The following is a 17,758-nucleotide window of genomic DNA, read 5'->3' as shown; positions in this document are numbered from 1 at the left end:
AGATGGAGTTTCACTCTTGTTGCCCAGGCTGGAATGCAATGGCGCAGTCTCGGCTCACTGCAACCTCCGCCTCCTGGGTGCAATCGATTCTCCTGCCTCAGCCATCTGAGTGGCTGGGATTACAGGCACCTGCCACCACGTCCAGCTAATTTTTGTATTTTTTAGTAGAGACAGGGTTTCACCATGTTGGCCAGGCTGGTCTTGAACTCCTGACCTCAGGTAATCCGCCCACTGGGACCTCCCAAAGTGCTGGGATTACAGGCGTAAGCCACCATGCCCAGACTGATTTTTTTATGAAGGGGAAAAATACTGCTATAAGGGCTGGGTGCGGTGGCTCACGCCTGTAATCCTAGCACTTTGGGAGGCCGAGGTGGGCAGATCACTTGAGGTCAGGAGTTCGAGATCAGCCTGGCCAACATGGTGAAACCTTGTCTCTACTAAAAATACAAACAATTTGCCAGACATGGTAGTGGGTGCCTGTAATCCCAGCTACTCGGGAGACTGAGGCAGGAGGATTGCCGGAACCCGAGAGACAGAGGTTGCAGTGCGTCAAGATTACACCACTGCACTCCAGACTGGGCAACAGAAGGAGACTCTGTCTCAAAAAAAAAAAAAAAAAAAAAATTTACTGTAAGTAATGATATTGGTCAGGTGGCATGTCTCACTCCTGTAATTCTAGTACTTTGAGAGGCCAAGGTGAAAAGATTGCTTAAAGTCAGGAGTTCAGGGCCAGCCTGGACAACATAGCACAACACCATCTCTAGAAAAAATTTAAAAATTAACCAAATGTAGTGGCACATGCCTGTAGTTCCAGTTACTTGGGAGGGTGAGGTAAGAGGATCACTTGAGCCAGAGAGTTCAAGGCTGTAGTGAGCTAGGATCAATTGTACCACTGCACTCCAGCCTGGGTGACAAAGTAAGACCCTGTCAGTCAATCAATCAATCAGTAACCCTACAACCATTTTACTATTACATATTTAGGTTGGTGAAAAACTGCAGTTTTTGCCTTTGAAAGCAATAGCAAAAACCGCAATTACTTTTGCACCAACTTAATAGTTTCCCTAACGGACTTCTGCTAGCTTTCCCATTTTAATCCTTTTAATATAAATAGCTCTATATCCTAGCTTTTGCTCAATGACTCATCAACTAATGAATTCCCAAAATCTGCCTTCCTTTAAATTGATCAATATATCCCCAAAAGAAGAATCTTGAGTAAATTATCTAAACAAGTATATTTTTAGAACTAACCATGTGCATTTTAAATAGATGTCTTAAAGTTTATCTTTTAAGGTTTTTTAACTGCCTGTTCAAGTCCCACTAGCCTCCCTGGGTGGACTTGATCTCCTGCACAATGTTATGAGCAAAGAATATAATCCAAGCAGCAGGCTGCTTGATGACTCTGAACCTAGGCCAACATAAACAGGGCCTTGGGAAAGCTAGAGCTCCCCCTACTGTTTCCCATGTCAAGGTGTCTTCCAGGTACCAACAACATAGATCTGTAATTACATGATTTGATATCTGCACAAATCTCACTACAGTGAATGGAAAAAAACAGGGATGTGCCCTCTTCAAAAAAGTTCTCTCAACAACCAGGCTCAGGCTAACCCTTACATATAATTCAAATCCCTTCTATCATTACCCTACTTTTTGTTTGTTACACAACACTCTACCACACTTCCACACACTCCTTCCCGCAAGACACAGCTAAACTATGTGACACCCATTATAATTCTCCACACAAAAACCTATAAAAATAGCAACTGCCCAATCCCTTCTTTCACTGCACCCTGTTCAGGACCAGAAATTGCATCTGAAAGCAATATCGTTGGGCCACTGGAGACAACTTTGACCTCCAGCTTCATCCCACTGTGCAAAGTATAACCATGAGCTTACACACTTAATATACATACACACCAAATCCCACATGTAGAAACACGTTACTCTAATTATGTCTGACCTCCTCCAAACTTGAAATTTCTGAAAGTTGAAAGGCAAATTTCCTCATTTCTATTCCATTTCAAAATACTTCGGAACTATACTACTTTGGCCAACATGGTGAAACCTAGCCTCTACTAATAATACAAAAATTAGCCGGCCATGCTGGCACATGTCTGTAATCCCAGCTACTCCGAAGGCTGAAGCAGGATAATCACTTGAACCCGGGAGGCCAGGGTTGCAGTGAGCAGAGATCGTGCCACTGCACTCCAGCCTGGGTGACAAGAGTGAAACTCTGTCTCAAAAAAAAGAAAAAAAATTATAGGTTTATATGTCTGTATCTCTTAACAAACAAAAAATGGCAAAGACTTGATTTATTTATTCATTGGCCTCCTTGTATCCCTCGTACCTGAACATAAGCATCTGGCCCATAAAAAACACTCAATAAATGTTCAGTAAAGAACAAACACAAAAATAAAGTTACCAAGTGGCAGTAAAATAAGCAGTTCGGCAAAGGGAAGATAAACTAGAAGATGATTAAAGAAAAAGCAAGAAGAGTGTTGTGTCAAGATTACCGATGGGCACATCACAAAAGTTTGATCCAACCTTGGTCCCAGAGTTTTCACAAATGCTCACTGAAGAAAATTCCCAGGACGATTTGGGGGCCTCTCAAAACTTCTGCTATGAGACATTGACAAAGAACCTTAGTAACTTGACTACACACCCTAGTACTGAATTCCCTTACCATCTACCAGAAAATTCACCCCAACAATATACAGGAGCAATGATCCTCAGGGAAGTCAGAAATGACTTGCTCTACAGGAGAGGGGTAAGAACACTGCTGTCTGCGTAGAAAGAAAAGGATGGCAAAATTGAGATACATGTTACTCAGCAGAGTTCCTAGGCTTGAAAGAGAACTAACAATCGGTTTAAGAGAGTTCAGAATGAATCAAGTAGTAGACCATTCAGATGTCGCTGCAGTTTCTGCATGTCTAATTGATGGGATCCTTCTGAGGATGCTAGAATACAGAATTACGACACTGAGCCACATCAGCCATAACCCTTATTCTTGTACTTTTCTTTCTTGCTAGTAATTTTATGTAGCAGATTGAAAAAGCTACCCTATGCTAGGATAGACTGTATACCAATAATTTTGAAATGAGTTCTAGGATGTATTTTTCTTCTTGTATCTTTTCCTTCCTACCATGATACTAATAATTTATAAAGGATCTGCGTAGTTTGAACGTATCTGAATAACTTCAGTATACTTCAGCTCTACTGTTTGATTTGACCCAAAGAAGCACCAAGAGGACAAAAGTATTCCCATGTGTTTTAGAAGCCCAAAGTCAGTGAGACAAAACCCAACATCAAGAATTTGAAGCAAACTCACTTGTGGGGAAAGAATGTAAAGAGAGCATTGGGTAGTTTAGCTAGAGTATAATAGATTTTCTGGCTTTCAAAAATCTGGACTGCAATAAGATGAAACTTCGTGCTATTTTTACAATTTTCAGTACAAATAAAGGTATGTATAGAGAAATAATAAAGTTGACATATTTGAGTGTCTTTAAAAAAAAAAGAAAGAGCCAGATGCAGTGGCTCACACCTGTAATCCCAGTACTTTGGGAGGCTGAGGCAGGCGGATCCCTTGAGGTCAGGAATTCAAGACCTGCCTGGCCAATATGGTGAAACCCTGTTTCCACAAAAAATTTAAAAAGTAGCCAGGCGTGGTGGCACATGCCTGTAATCTAAGCTACTCAGGAAGCTGAGGCAGGAGAATTACTTGAACCCGGAAGGCAGAGGTTGCAGTAAGCTGAGATCATGCCACTGCACTCCAGCCTGGGAGACAGAGCAAGACTCAGTCAAAAAAAAAAATAGGCCAGGTGCGGTGCCCTTGCCTGTAATCCCAACACTTTGGGAGGCTGAGGCGGGCGGATCACCTAAGATCAGGAGTTCTAGAACAGCCTGGTAAACACGGTGAAACCCTGTCTCTACTAAAAACACAAAAATTAGCTGGGTGTAGTGGCTTATGCCAGTAGTCCCAGCTACTTGGGAGCCTGAGACAAGAGAACTGCTTGAACCCGGGAAGCGGAGGTAGCGGTGAGCAAAGAGCACCACTGCACTCCAGCCCGGTGACAGAGTAAGACTCCATGCCAAAAAAAAAAAGAGCAAGAAGACCCAAAACTCAGTAAAGGGAAATTATTTCCTGGGTTGCAAAAGGGCTGAACATGGGAGAGCAAGTAAGACTAACTCACAAGGTCCCCACTTACCCATGATGACTAAGCTGATCTGAATGGAGCAATACAGTCGAATGAATAACAATGTGGCTATCATACAGTTCTCAACAGGTAACTACTGACAGATGAGGTCATTAAAGTTACTTAATTATAATATGTATAACAGGGGGCTGGGCACGGTTGCTCACATCTGTAATTCCAGCACTTTGGGAGGGTGGCACATGGAAAGCTTGAGCCCAGGAGTTCGAGACTAGCTTGGGCAACATAATGAAACCCAGTCTCTACCAAAAATACAAAAAATTAGCTGGGCAGGGTGGTGCACACCTGTGGTCCAAGCTACTCAGGAGGCCGAGGCAGGAGGATGGCTTGAGCCTGGGGGGTGGAAGTTGCGGTGAGCCAAGATCACGCCACTGCACTCCAGCCTGGGTGACAGAGTAAGACCCTGTCCTCAAAAAAAACAAAAAATAAATAAAATAAAATGTATAACACAAACAATATTGTTGTAGTCCAGTCACTATGCCAGAAAAAAAAAAGAAAGAAAACACTGTAACAATCCTAGAAACCCAAACAAAAGTAATATTCAGTCTCACTTATAACAAAGTAACTTATCATCTTTGTGTTCCATTCAAATCTTGGCTAATTTTATACCTGTTACATGTTCATCTTAAAATTTTACTTGTTACATATTCATTCATTCTTTTCTGACTTCTGCATACCCAAGATTTCACTGAAAGTTTGGTGTGGTTATGTTTTTTTTTTTTTAACTGTAATTTCACTTTAAAATTAAACTTTAGCCTAGCAGGGTAACTTTAGTTTTTCATGAAAATCCTTATTTCCATGGTTCAACAAACAAATATTAAGGGAATTCATTCAGTTACTAAGTGACTACTATTTGTTGATTGCTTACCATATACCAATCCCTGTTCTAAGCAGTAGAAAACTTTTTAAAAAACCCTCAAAATTATATGCAAAGATGTTCACTGCAATGTCCTTTGTAACAAAAAAATGAAACAGCATAGTTATCTCACAAAACTAAGAAAATTACAGAGCATCTAATTTGTATAGAACAATCATATACCTACATGTAAACATTCTTAGGATACAAGTGAAGCTGAACTGTAAAGTCTAGCTAACAATTATTTTCAAAGCAACTGTGTCTATTAATAAAGATTAGAATGAAGCACAAAAATAAAAAGTTATTTTATTATAAGCGAGACCGAATATTATTTTCTTTTGGGCTTTCAGGATTATTACAATGTTGTTTATGTTATACTATTTTTTTTTTTTTAGACAGGGAGTTTCAGAGTTTCGCTGTTATTGCTCAGGCTGGAGTGCAATGGCAGGAGCTCAGCTCACCACAACTTCCGACTCCTGGGTTCAAGTGATTCTCCTGCCTCGGCCTCCTGAGTAGTTGGGATTACAGGCATGTGCCACCACACCCAGCTAATTTTGTATTTTTAGTAGAGACAGGGTTTCTCCATGTTGGTCAGGCTGGTTTCGAACTCCCGACCTCAGGTGATCCACCTGCCTCAGCCTCCCAAAGTGCTGGGATTACAGGCATGAGCCACCGTGCCAGACAAAGTGTTATACATTTTTTTAAAAAAGTAATTTTAATGACCTCATCTCTCAACAGTTACCTATTGAGGAGAACTGTATGATAGCTACATTGTTACTCATTCAACTCTCTCCATTCAGATCAGTTTAGTCACCTTGAATTAAATGTGGACTTTGTGAATTAGACTTAGTTGCCCTCCTATGTTTAGCTCCTTTGCAACCTTTACTGAATTAGGGTCTGCCTGTCTTGTTTTTTTCCGAGAGAGTCTCGCCCTGTCGCTCAGGCTCATCCTAGTGATCCTGGCTCACTGCAACCTCCGCCTCCCGAGTTCAAGTGATTCTCATGCCTCAGCCTCCTGAGTAGCTGGAATTACACGCGCAAGATACCATGCCAGGCTAATTTTTGTATTTTTTGTAGAGACCAGGTCTCCCATGTTGACCAAGCTGGTCTCAAACTCCTGGGCTCAAGCTATCCTCCTGCCTCAGTCTCTCAAAGTGTAGAGATTATAGGTGTGAGCTAACGTGCCTGGCCTGCCTGCGACCTTTTTTTTGGAGGGGATGGAGTCTCACTCTGTTGCCCAGGCTAGAGTACAATGGCACAATCTCTGCTCACTGCAACCTCCGCCTCCCAAGTTCAAGCGATTCTCCCACCTCAGCCTCCTGAGTAGCTAGGATTACAGGTACCTGCCATCACGGCCAGCTAATTCTGTCTGCTATTTCATTACTCATTTTCCAGTTTATATTTTGTTACCCCTAGGTAATTTTACATATACAATATGTACATAGTTTAGAAAAAATTTTTGTGGCTGGGCGTGATGGCTCACACCTGTAATCCCCACACTCTGGGGGGCCGAGGTGAGTGGTTCATTTGAGGTCAGGAGTTCGAGACTAGCCTGGCCAACATGGTGAAACCCTATCTCTACTAAAATACAAAAGTTAGCCAGGCATGGTGGCGGGTGCCTATAATCCCAGCTACTCAGGAGGCTGAGGCAGGAGAACTGTTTGACCCAGGAAGCGGAGGTTCCAGTGAGCAGAAATCACGCCACTGCACTCCAGCGACAGAGCAAGACTCCATCTCAAAAAAGAAAAAACTGTTATTAGCTGATACAGGTAATATCTAAAATGTAGGGCATAAGCAAGCACTATTTCATATTTTTCCTCTCCTATTCAGCCACAATAATGGAGGCCAACCCATGTCTAGATCCACTTTTTATCTCAACACTCAGCCCTTTAGATTAACACCTAAGTTTCTGTAGAGATACACAGTAAGCCTCCTCTCTTCTATCTAAACAAGAATGTTTTGGTTGTTACTATTCTGATGCATCTGGCTATAGAAATATCCTGGGCAATAAAATGCAGAGAAATTACATGCTAAAACACACAGGCACATCTCTGTCAATAAAATGGTCAGTGACCCAGGGTATGGTGGCTCATACCTATAATCCTAGTACTTTGGGAGGCCAAAGCAGAAGGATTGCTTCAGCCCAGTTTAAAACCAGCCTGGGCAACATAGCAAGACCGTCTCTACAAAAATTTTTTAAAAATTAGCTAAGCATGGTGGCATGCACTTGTCTCAGCTACTCAGGAGACTGAGGCAGGAGCATTGCTTGAGCCTAGGAAGTCAAGGCCACAGTGAGCTATGATCATCCACTGCACTCCAGCCTGGATGACAGAGTGAGACCTATCTCTAAAAATAAATAAATAAAGCGTCACCAGACGCGGTGGCTCACGCCTGTAATCCCAGCACTATGGGAGGCCAAGGCGGGCAGATCGCTTGAGGTCAGGAGTTCGAGTCCAGCCTGGCCAACATGGTGAAACCCCGTCTCTACTAAAAATATACAAATCAGCCTCGCACGGTGGCATGTGCCAGTAATCTCAGCTCCTCAGGAGGCTGAGGCAGGAGAATCACTTGAACCCGGGAGGCGGAGGTTGCAGTGAGCCGAGATCGCGCCACTGCACTCCAGCCTGGGAGACAGAGTGAGACTCCATCTTAAAAAAATAAATTTTAAAAAAAATAAAGTTTTTAAAAAATCCCCAGTGATCCAATATTTTTAAGAACTTTACCTTTAGTGCCTCAAATGTAAGCAGGACATCATTAGTTTGCTTCAGGTCAATATAGAACATCATCAGCTCCCGTGATCCAAGTTGCATGAATATAGGAAGTAGCTGAAATGAAGACCAAATACAAGTCTTAAATTTTGGTTTTATTTTCATGTATTTCCTATTCCACTCTTTGAGGATAGAAGCCTAAAGAAATGACACACCTCTTCCTCCCTCCCTATGAAGATAAATGTATACACGCACTGTAATCAAACAGACCATATCAGGAACAACCTGCTTAAGACTTGACCAGTTTCATGCAAAGTCTTGTTTGTGGCAGAGTTAGAATATATCTTTGTATAAAATGCTACCATAAAATACCAGAGAAATGAACACAATAGTTCCTATGTGTGAACAGTACTCTTTCCAATAAGCTTACCTCCTGATACTCTCCTAGAGGGGTCAAATACTGGAGAATGAGTCGCTGCTCGATAGCAGGAGTCATAGGATAAAGGGTATAATTGGTGCCAATCACCCAGGGGGACATTTCTGACCAGCTGCTGTTAGACAGCTCAACAAACATGCGATCTGGATCAGAAGATGAGAAACCCAACTTTTGCTTGGCTTTCCTAAAGTTCTCTCTGTCACCCTGTTTTGCTGACTTGTTTTTCTTTAATCCTCCATCCTCAGGTTTGGTTGTTGAGTTCACTCTGCTACTGGTCTTGTGGCCTGAATCAAGATGAAAGGAGATCTCCATGTCTCCAGAAGCTTCCTCTTGGTCTCCATCCACTACATCTACAGCCATGTCACCATAGTCCATATCCACAGCCTCCTCATCCAGAGGCAAAAGGGGTTCAGAAGAGAGTTTCCGTGGACTGGGACGCTTGTTTTCCTGCCGCAAAGCCACTTCCTGTAGCTGTAGCTCCCTCAGTCTTCGAAGCACTATTGCCACCTATCAACAGATAATTGGAGAAAAACAGGGTGCCTCTTTATTAAGGATTAACTAATCCTTAATAATTCTTATTTCCATATAACTGGAGACTCATACAGTGAGCCCAATACCTGGTAATAGCAACAATTTGATAAATATGTTGCTTTGATTCCTATAAATTGATGAAATAAGTAACAGCTAAGTATTGTTCCTCATAAAATTTTCCAGAGAACCCAAACCAGAAGATTTGCACATAAAATACATCATTGACAACTGATCTGTTTGGGTCAACTTGACCTGGACCATCACACCTGAAGAGGCAGAAAATAGATATATTCATGATTTTTCTCATGTGTCGTTGAAAACCAAACATGAAAGTTTCTCAAACTTTTATCTACTGCAGGTTGTATTCCATTAGATATTGCCATTTATATTATACATAACTACATTATCATTTTTCAAGTTTTTTTTTTTTTACTTCCTAAGTACTTACTTTTTGGGCCAACCCTATAAAGTTGTACTGTGTTTCATTTTAAACAGAGAGGGATGGCCAGGCGCAGTGGCTCACACCTGTAATCCCAGTAATTTGGGAGGCCAAGATGGGTGGATCACCTGAGACCAGGAGTTGGAGACCAGCCTGGCCAACATGGTGAAACCCCGTCTTTACAAAAAATACAAAAAATTTCCCAGGCATGGAGGCGCTCGCCTGTAATCCCAGCTACTGGGGAGGCTGAGGCAGGAGAATTGCTTGAACCCGGGGGGCGGAGGTTGCAGTGATCCAGCTTGGGCAACAAGAGTGAAACTCCGTCTCAAAAAAAAAAGAGAGGGATTATGTGTGCACTTTACTTTGAATTGCATTTTTTAAATTAGAATAGTGGAAAGATAAAAGGAAGGGCACTTAGAAGCTGTTATCCTCAACAAACTAATACAGGAAAAGAAAACTAAACACTGCATGTTCTCACTTATAAGTGGGAAATGAACGATGATAACACAGGGACACATTGCGGGGAACAACACACACTGGGGCCTGTCGAAGGGGAGTGGGAAGAGAATCAGGATGAAGAGCTAATGGATGCTGGGCCTAATACTTAGGTGATGGGTTGATCTGTGCAGCAAATCACCATGACACATGTTTACCTATGTAATAAATGTGCACATCCAGGAGAGGTACCCCAGAACTTAAAATAAAAGTTGATGGGGGGGAGGGAAAAAAAAATGGCAGATGGATGGATATTGTAAGTGTTCACAATCAATTTAGGTGACGTATATATGTAGTTGTTCACTGTAAAATGCTTTCAATTTTACTACATGTTTGAAAATTTTCATAACACAAATTATGAAAAGGGAAACAGGGAATGTTACTATTCTTTATTGGCATACAACGTCATCATCCTTGACAATTTTGTGCCGAACACGGTGGCTCACGCTTGTAATCCCAGCACTTTGGGAGGCCTAGGTGGGTGGATCATGAGGTCAGGAGTTCGAGACCAGCCCGACCAACATGGTGAAACCCTGTCTCTACTAAAAATACAAAAAATTAGCTGGGCATGGTAGCGGGCACCTGTAATCCCAGCTACTCAGGAGGCTGAGGCAGAAGAATTGTTTGAACCTGGGAGGTGGAGGTTGCAATGAGCCAAGATCACGTCACTGCACTCCAAACTGGGCAACAAAGCAAAACTCCGTCTCCAAAAAAAAAAAAAAAAAGCAGCTATTTTCTATTTTTAAAAACTCTTATGGAAACTAATATTGAAATTATAGCCATGCTCCAGTACAAGGTAATCAATATGATCTACTTATTCAGATTCAGGTAACAAAGAATTTGTGAATACTCTCCCAACTTATACAAAAATTTATTCTAATACAGTCCTTACCAGCTGTGAATTTTCATCTCTATAGTTGGCAGCAATGTCTTGATTTTCCATAGCACCTCCTAACAGTCCAGTAGAGTATGTCCTCAATGGTTGATCAGCCTCTCGGGCCCATTTGAAAAGATTCTCAACAATGCCCTCCTATAGTAAAGGAAATTAAATAGTATATTTCGGGAAAAGTCCACGTTCATGATTAACAATATAAGCAAAGATTTCAGTCTCATTAAAAAAATTTTAATATTTCAATGTTCATAAGAGTAAAAAAAGCACTACTACAGCATCCAATAAGTTCCTTAGTTATATAAAGTATCTGTGCAAAAGAAGCCTATTCAGCCAATAAAACTCAATCTATCTCTTTTAGGTTTTTGCAGTCAGAAAAAAATAATTAAAAAATAAATAAAACTCAAGCTAAAAATTAACAATCTCCAGAATATAGTCCTAATCTAGATGTTAACTTCCAAAAGGCTCCATGATCAACTGGGGATCACTGAAAAGTAACCCTCATAAGAAGCTCACAATAATATATTAACGTTCTGAGAAGCAGTGTTTAATTCAGCCCCACATACCAGAACCTTCTTTTTTTTTTTTTTTTTTTTAGACAAAGTCTCACTCTGTCGCCCAGGCTGGAGTGCAGTGGTGTAATCTTGGCTCACTGCGACCTCTGTCTCCCAGGTTCAAGCAATTCTCCTGCCTCAGCCTCCTGAGTACCTTGACGTATAGGCATGTGCCACCACAGCCGGCTGATTTTTTTTTTTTTGGAGACAGAGTCTCGCTCTGTCGCCCAGGCTGGAGTGCAGTGACCGGATCCCAGCTCACTGCAAGCTCCGCCTCCCGGGTTTACACCATTCTCCTGCCTCAGCCTCCCGATAAGTTTTTTTATTTTTTAGTAGAGACGGGGTTTCACTATGTTGGCCATGCTGGTCTCGAACTCCTGACTTCAAGTGATCCGCCCACCTCGGCCTCCCAAAGTGCTGGGATTATAGGCGTGAGCGACCATGCCTGGCCTCTCAAACTTATTTTCTAATTTTCTTTTATTATGAAATAAAATACATATAAACATGCATGGTCCAAAGAACTTGAAAATCACCTATGTCCTACTGCCCAGTTTAAGAAATAGAAACCTTCTGTAAGCCAAGATTGACAAAACATAAAATAAAATAAATAATACATTAAAATTCTTTTGCCTTTTCCAGATCACAAATTTAAAAATAAAAAAATTTTTAAAGAAATAGAAACCTCCAATGTACCCCTCCTTATGCCACCTCCTGCAAGGAGGTTTAAACACTCCTAAATTTTAAGAATTTTCTTGTTAAACTTTGTTAACTGCTATATGCTTTTGAACTACATAAATTGTGATAGTGTATATATTCTGCTGCAACTTATTTTTTACTCAGCATATGTTTTTTAGATTCATCTATATTGCTGCATGTAGCACACTTAAATAGCACTCAAGACAGGCTACAAATATTAATTTATCTCATCCTCATATCAAGCCTGTAGGATTGGGCAGGTACTATATTTATAGATGAGGAAAATGAATCACAATGAGGCTAATGAACCAAAAGTTACAAAACTAGTTAGTGGCAGAGCTAGGATGTGAACCTAGACAGTGTACCCCTACAGATGCTCTTCACTGCCATACTCTGTCATTTTATTCGCTTGACCAATAATGATGATATAAACTATGTTTGTGCTAGCCAAGTATCTAACATACAAACCTAGGAACAGAACTGCTAGGTCATAGGGTATGTGCATGCTCAACTTTACTAGATGAGGCCAAACTTTTCCAAAGTGATTGCAACAATTCACATTTCCACCAATAGTGAATAAAAGTTCTCTTCCTTTTTCCACATCTTTGCCAACACTACCACTATCAGTCTGATGGGTGTAAAAATAGCATTTCATTTAATTTGAATTTCCTCGGTTATTAAATAAGTTCCGCATTTTTTCATTTATGTGTTGACCATTCAGGTTTTTGCTTCTGTGAAGTACTCTTGCTTTTGCCAGTGTCTTTTGCTAAACAACAGTTCTTTTTTTTTTTTTTTGAGACACAGTCTTGCTCTGTCACCCAGGCTGGAGTGCAGTGGCACAATCTCGACTCACTGCAACCTCTGCCTCTCAGGTTCAAGCGTTTCTCCTGCCTTGGCCTCCCAAGTAGCTGGGATTACAGGTGCACACCACCACGCCCAGCTGATTTTTGTATTTTTAGTAGAGATGGCGTTTCACCATGTTAGCCAGGTTGGTCTCGAACTCCTGACCTCAGGGGATCCACCCACCTCCCACTCAGCTCCCAAAGAGCTGGGATTACAGGTGTAAGCCACCGCACCTGGCCAAGTTCTTAATTTTCTTATAAGCGTACTTAAGGCTGGGAGCAGTGGCTCGTGCCTGTAATCCTAACGCTTTGGGAGACCAAAGCAGGAGGATCACTTGAAGTCAGGTGTTTGAAGTCAGGAGTTTGAAACCAGCCTAGGCAACATAGCAAGACCCCATCTCCACACACAAAAAAAAATCTAAAAATTAGCTGGGCATTGTGGTGGACACCTGTAGTCGAAGCTTCTTGGGAAGCTGAGGCAGGAAGATCACTTGAGCCCAGCAGTTCAAGGCTGCAGTGAGTTAGGACTGCACCACTGCACTCCAGCCTGGGTGACAAAGCGAGACTCCATCCCTAAAAAGAATAAAATAAAATAAATTTAAAATAAAAAAAATACTGGCTGGGCACTGTGGCTCACACCTGTAATCCCAGCACTCTGGGAGGCCAAGGAGGGTGGATCACCTGAGGTCAGGAGTTTGAGACCAGCCTGGTCAACATGGTGAAACCCCGTTTCTAACAAAAATACAAAAATTAGCCAGCATTTTGGCGGGTGCCTGTAATCTCAGCTACTCAGGAGGCTGAGGCAGGAGAATCGGAGCCCAGAAGATGGAGGTTGCAGTGAGCCGAGATCGTGCCACTGTGCTCCAGCCTGGGCAACAATAACAAAACTTTGTCTCAAAAATAATAATAATAATAATAATAATTTTAAATATTTTCTAAAACAGTATTTTCTTTTCTTAAATTCTTCAAAAGAGTCATCAGCTCATTCTCCTATATTATTACCAAAAGTTTTACCATTTTTTAAAATTCCTACTATGGGTTGGGGATGGTGGCTCATGCCTGTAATCCTAGCGCTTTGGGAGGCCAAGGTGGGTGGATCACTTGAGGTCAGGAGCTCAAGACCAGCCTCCTGGCCAACATGGCGAAACCTCGTCTCTACTAAAATTACAAAAATTGGCTGAGTACAGAGGCGCGTGCTTGTAGTTCCAACTATTCGGGAGGCTCAGGCATGAGAATCGCTTGAGGTTGCAGTGAGCTGAGATTGCGCCACTGCACTCCAACCTGGGTGACAGAGCAAGACTGTCTCTCAAAAAAAAAAAAAAATCTACTCTGAAGAACACATTTTTGGAAATTTTGTTGTAAAATTTCTACTATCGATATAGAATATATTTACCACGTATTTTCAGTGTATCTCTTTGTGCCCTTTTTCCAAACAGTATAAGAAACTTAAAATATTAATTCTATCTATTCTCTTCCACTGCCATGTTATGAAGAATTCTGTTCCACCTTTTGTCCTCCTAAACTGTTTCTTTTGATTAACAGTTCTAGGTTTACAGGCCAGGCACGGTGGCTCATGCCTGTTATCCCAGCACTTTGGGAGGCGGAGGCGGGTGGATCACATGAGATTAGGAGTTTGAGATCAGCCTGGTCAACATGGCGAAACCACATCTCTACTAAAAATACAAAAATTATCTGGGTGTGATGGCACATGCCTATAATCCCAGCTGCTCAGGAGGCTGAGGCAGGAGAATCACTTGAACCCAGGAGGCAGAGTTGCAGTGAGCCGACATCAGACCACTGCATTCCAACCTGGGCAACAGAGCAAAACTCTGACTCAATTAAAAAAAAAAATAGTCCTATGTTTACAAACAGACACTGAGGATATTTTCTACTATCTTCTGACCTCTACTGCCACTGTGGCAAAGTTTGTTCTGTTTGATTGTTTGCAGGAATTTTTTTTACTCTAGTTGCTTTTAAGATCTCCTCTTTGGTAATCTTCACTATACTTCGTGAATCTGAATGGTGATGTCTTTCATTAATTTTTAAAATTCTACTGTCATCTCTCTGAATGCTGTCATCTCTCTGAATATGCCTTTGTCCTTTCTCATCTCTCTACTCCCTCTACCTGAAACTCCCTTTAGATATTCTGAACTTTCTAATTCTAGTCCATGTTTCAACTTCTTTTATACTTTTCATTTCTTATTTCTAGGAGCTTCATTATTAGTTATCCTGTCAGATCTTCCAGTCCATTAATTGTATCTTCAGCTCTGTCTAAACTCCACTCTAACTCATAGAGACAGGGGTCTCACTTTGTTGCCTGGGCTGATCTTGAATTCCTGGCCTCAAGGGATCCTCCTGCCTCAGCCTCCTGAGCAACTGAGACTATAAGCATGCATCCCTATACCCAGCTCATTTACTAAGTTTTTAAATTCCGTAACTATAATTTTTGTTTTTTCATAGAGTCTTGGACTTTTCTTAGAGTTCAGATTCCTTATTTTACATCCAATAGTTTAACCATTTTTAAGAGTATAATTCAGTAGGACTAAGTACATTCACAATGTTAAATAACTATTACCGGTATAGTATCTATTTTCAGAACTTCTTCACTATGCAGACAAAAACTCTATACCCGTCACTTTCAATTACGATTAAGTCAACCAGACAGAAGATAAATAAGGAAATAGAGAACGCGAACACTATAAGACATTGAACCTAAAAGATGTACACAGAAAACTCCACCCAATAACAGCAGATTACACAGTCTTCTCGAGTACACATAGAACTTTTTCCATGTTCTTTTACGTTTTTTTTATTTCCAGAGTAAACCATATGTTAGGCCACAAGTCTTAATAAATTTTTTAAAATGACTGAAATCTCACAATCTTTTCTAGTCACAACACAATGAAACTAGAAATCAACAATATCAGAAAACTATAATATTCACAAATACATGGAAATTAAACACGGAAATTAAACATCATGGAATAACTAATGAGTCAAAGAAATCACAAGGGAAATTAGAAAGTCACTTTGGACAAATGAAAACACAACCATACCAAAACCTATGAAATGCAGCAAAGGCGGTGGTTAAAATGAAATTTATTTATTTATTTCTCTTTTTTTTTGAGATGCAGCTTTGGTCTTGTTGCCCAGGCTGGAGTGCAATGGCACAATCTCGGCTCACTGCAAGCTCTGCCTCCTGAGTTTGAGTGATTCTCCTGCCTCAGCCTCCCAAATAGCTGGGACTACAGGCACATGCCACCACGCCTGGCTAATTTTGTATTTTTAGTAGAGATGGGGTTTCACCATGTTGCCCAGGCTGCTCTCGAACTCCTGACCTCAGGTGATCCACTCACCTCGGCCTCCCAAAGCACTGGGATTATAGGCGTGAGGCACTGCATCCAGCCAGAATGAAATTTATAGCTGCAAACACATACAATTAAAAAAGAAGAAAGATCTCAAATCAAATTCGGAACTAGGCCTAACTATGCCTTATTCCATATGACACTAGAAAAAAACAATACTCAAAGCTAGCAAAAGAAATAATAAAGATTATAGTGGAGAAAAATGAAATAGAGAACAGAAAAATACATAAAGTCAATGAAACTAAAAGTTCCTTACCAAGATCAACAAAATTGACAAAGTTTTGGCAAGACAGGTCAAGAATAAAAGAGGGGACTCAAATTACTAGGATCAGAAATGAAACAGGCCTCATTACTATCAACTTTATAGAAATAAAAAAATTTATAAGAGAATACCATATACAATTGTACAACAACAAATTGGATAACCAAGATAAAATGGACAAATCTACCAAAACTGACTCATAAAGAAACAGAAAAACTAAACAGACCTATAAGTAGCAAGAAAATTGAATCAATAATCAAAAACTTCCCAAAACAGAAAAACCCAGGACACAATGACTTCACTAGTAAATTCTACAAAACATCTAAAGAAGAATTAAATAAAGCCGGGTGCAGTGGCTTACATCTGTAATCCCAACAATTTGAGAGGCTGAGGCAGGAGGATCGCTTGAGGCTAGGAGTTCGAGACAACATAAGCAACAAAACCAGAACCATCTCTTTAAATAATTAAATAAAATAAAGAAGAATTAACACCAATCCTTCTCAAAACTCCTCCCAAAAATTGACCGGGAAGTAGCACTTCGTAACTCATTTTATGATGCCAGCATTACCAAAGCTAAAGACACTATGAGAAAAGAAAACTATAGACTAATATATCACTAATGACTATACTTATAAAAATCCTCAACAAAATACTAGGAAAATGAATTCAGCAGCATAAGAGGATTATACATCATGACTAAATAAACCATATTTCAGGAATTTAAAGATAGTTCAACATGCCACATGACCACTGCAACTGATACCAAAAAAATGTTGACAAGTCAATACCTTATAATGAAAAAACTATAAACTAGAAATAGAAGGAAACATCAGCATAATAAAGGCCATTTATGAAAACTCACAGCTAATATCATACTCAAGATTGTATGAAAGATTCAAAGGCTTTCCCTTAAGATCGAGAAAAAATTGTCCACTTTTTTTTTTAAGAGACAAAGTCTCCCTGTGTTTCCCAGGATGGTCCTGAACTCCTGAGCACAAACTATCTTCCCACCTCGGCCTCCCAAAGTACTGAGGTTACAGGCGTCAGCCACCACACCTGGTCAAGGTGTCCACTTTTGCCACTTCTATTAAACATAGTACTGGAAGTTCTAGTGAAACTAATTAGACATAAAAAAGGAAATTAAAGGAATCCAGATTAGAGAGAAAGAAGATCACATCGATTCTAGGGGGGCGGAGCAAGATGGCCGAATAGGAACAGCTCCAGTCTCCAACTCCCAGCGCGAGCGACACAGAACACCGGTGATTTCTGCATTTTCAACTGAGGTACTGGGGTCATCTCACTAGGGAGTGCCGGACAATCGGTGCTGGTCAGCTGCTGCAGCCTGACCAGCGAGAGCTGAAGCAGGGCGAGGCATCGCCTCACCTGGAAGGCGCAAGGGGGAAGGGAATCCCTTTTCCTAGCCAGGGGAACTGAGACACACAACACCTGGAAAATCGGGTAACTCCCACCCCAATAC

General features: G+C 40.9%; 1 protein-coding gene across 1 annotated transcript in view; it reads right to left on the bottom strand.

Moving 5' to 3' along the window:
• The window catches only part of DCAF1 (DDB1 and CUL4 associated factor 1), a 117,158-nt gene that overhangs the window by 42,712 nt on the left and 56,688 nt on the right, over positions 1-17,758 (bottom strand). Inside the window, 4 exon segments of the mRNA XM_017888069.1 lie at positions 4,576-4,611; positions 7,788-7,889; positions 8,203-8,715; positions 10,566-10,703. Of these exon segments, the coding sequence (XP_017743558.1) occupies positions 4,576-4,611; positions 7,788-7,889; positions 8,203-8,715; positions 10,566-10,703 (789 nt within the window).

This window comes from Rhinopithecus bieti, unplaced genomic scaffold (genome assembly GCF_001698545.2).
Source record: "Rhinopithecus bieti isolate Rb0 unplaced genomic scaffold, ASM169854v2 scaffold_43, whole genome shotgun sequence".
Lineage (NCBI taxonomy): Eukaryota > Metazoa > Chordata > Mammalia > Primates > Cercopithecidae > Rhinopithecus > Rhinopithecus bieti.
This window is presented reverse-complemented; position numbering and strand designations above follow the sequence as displayed.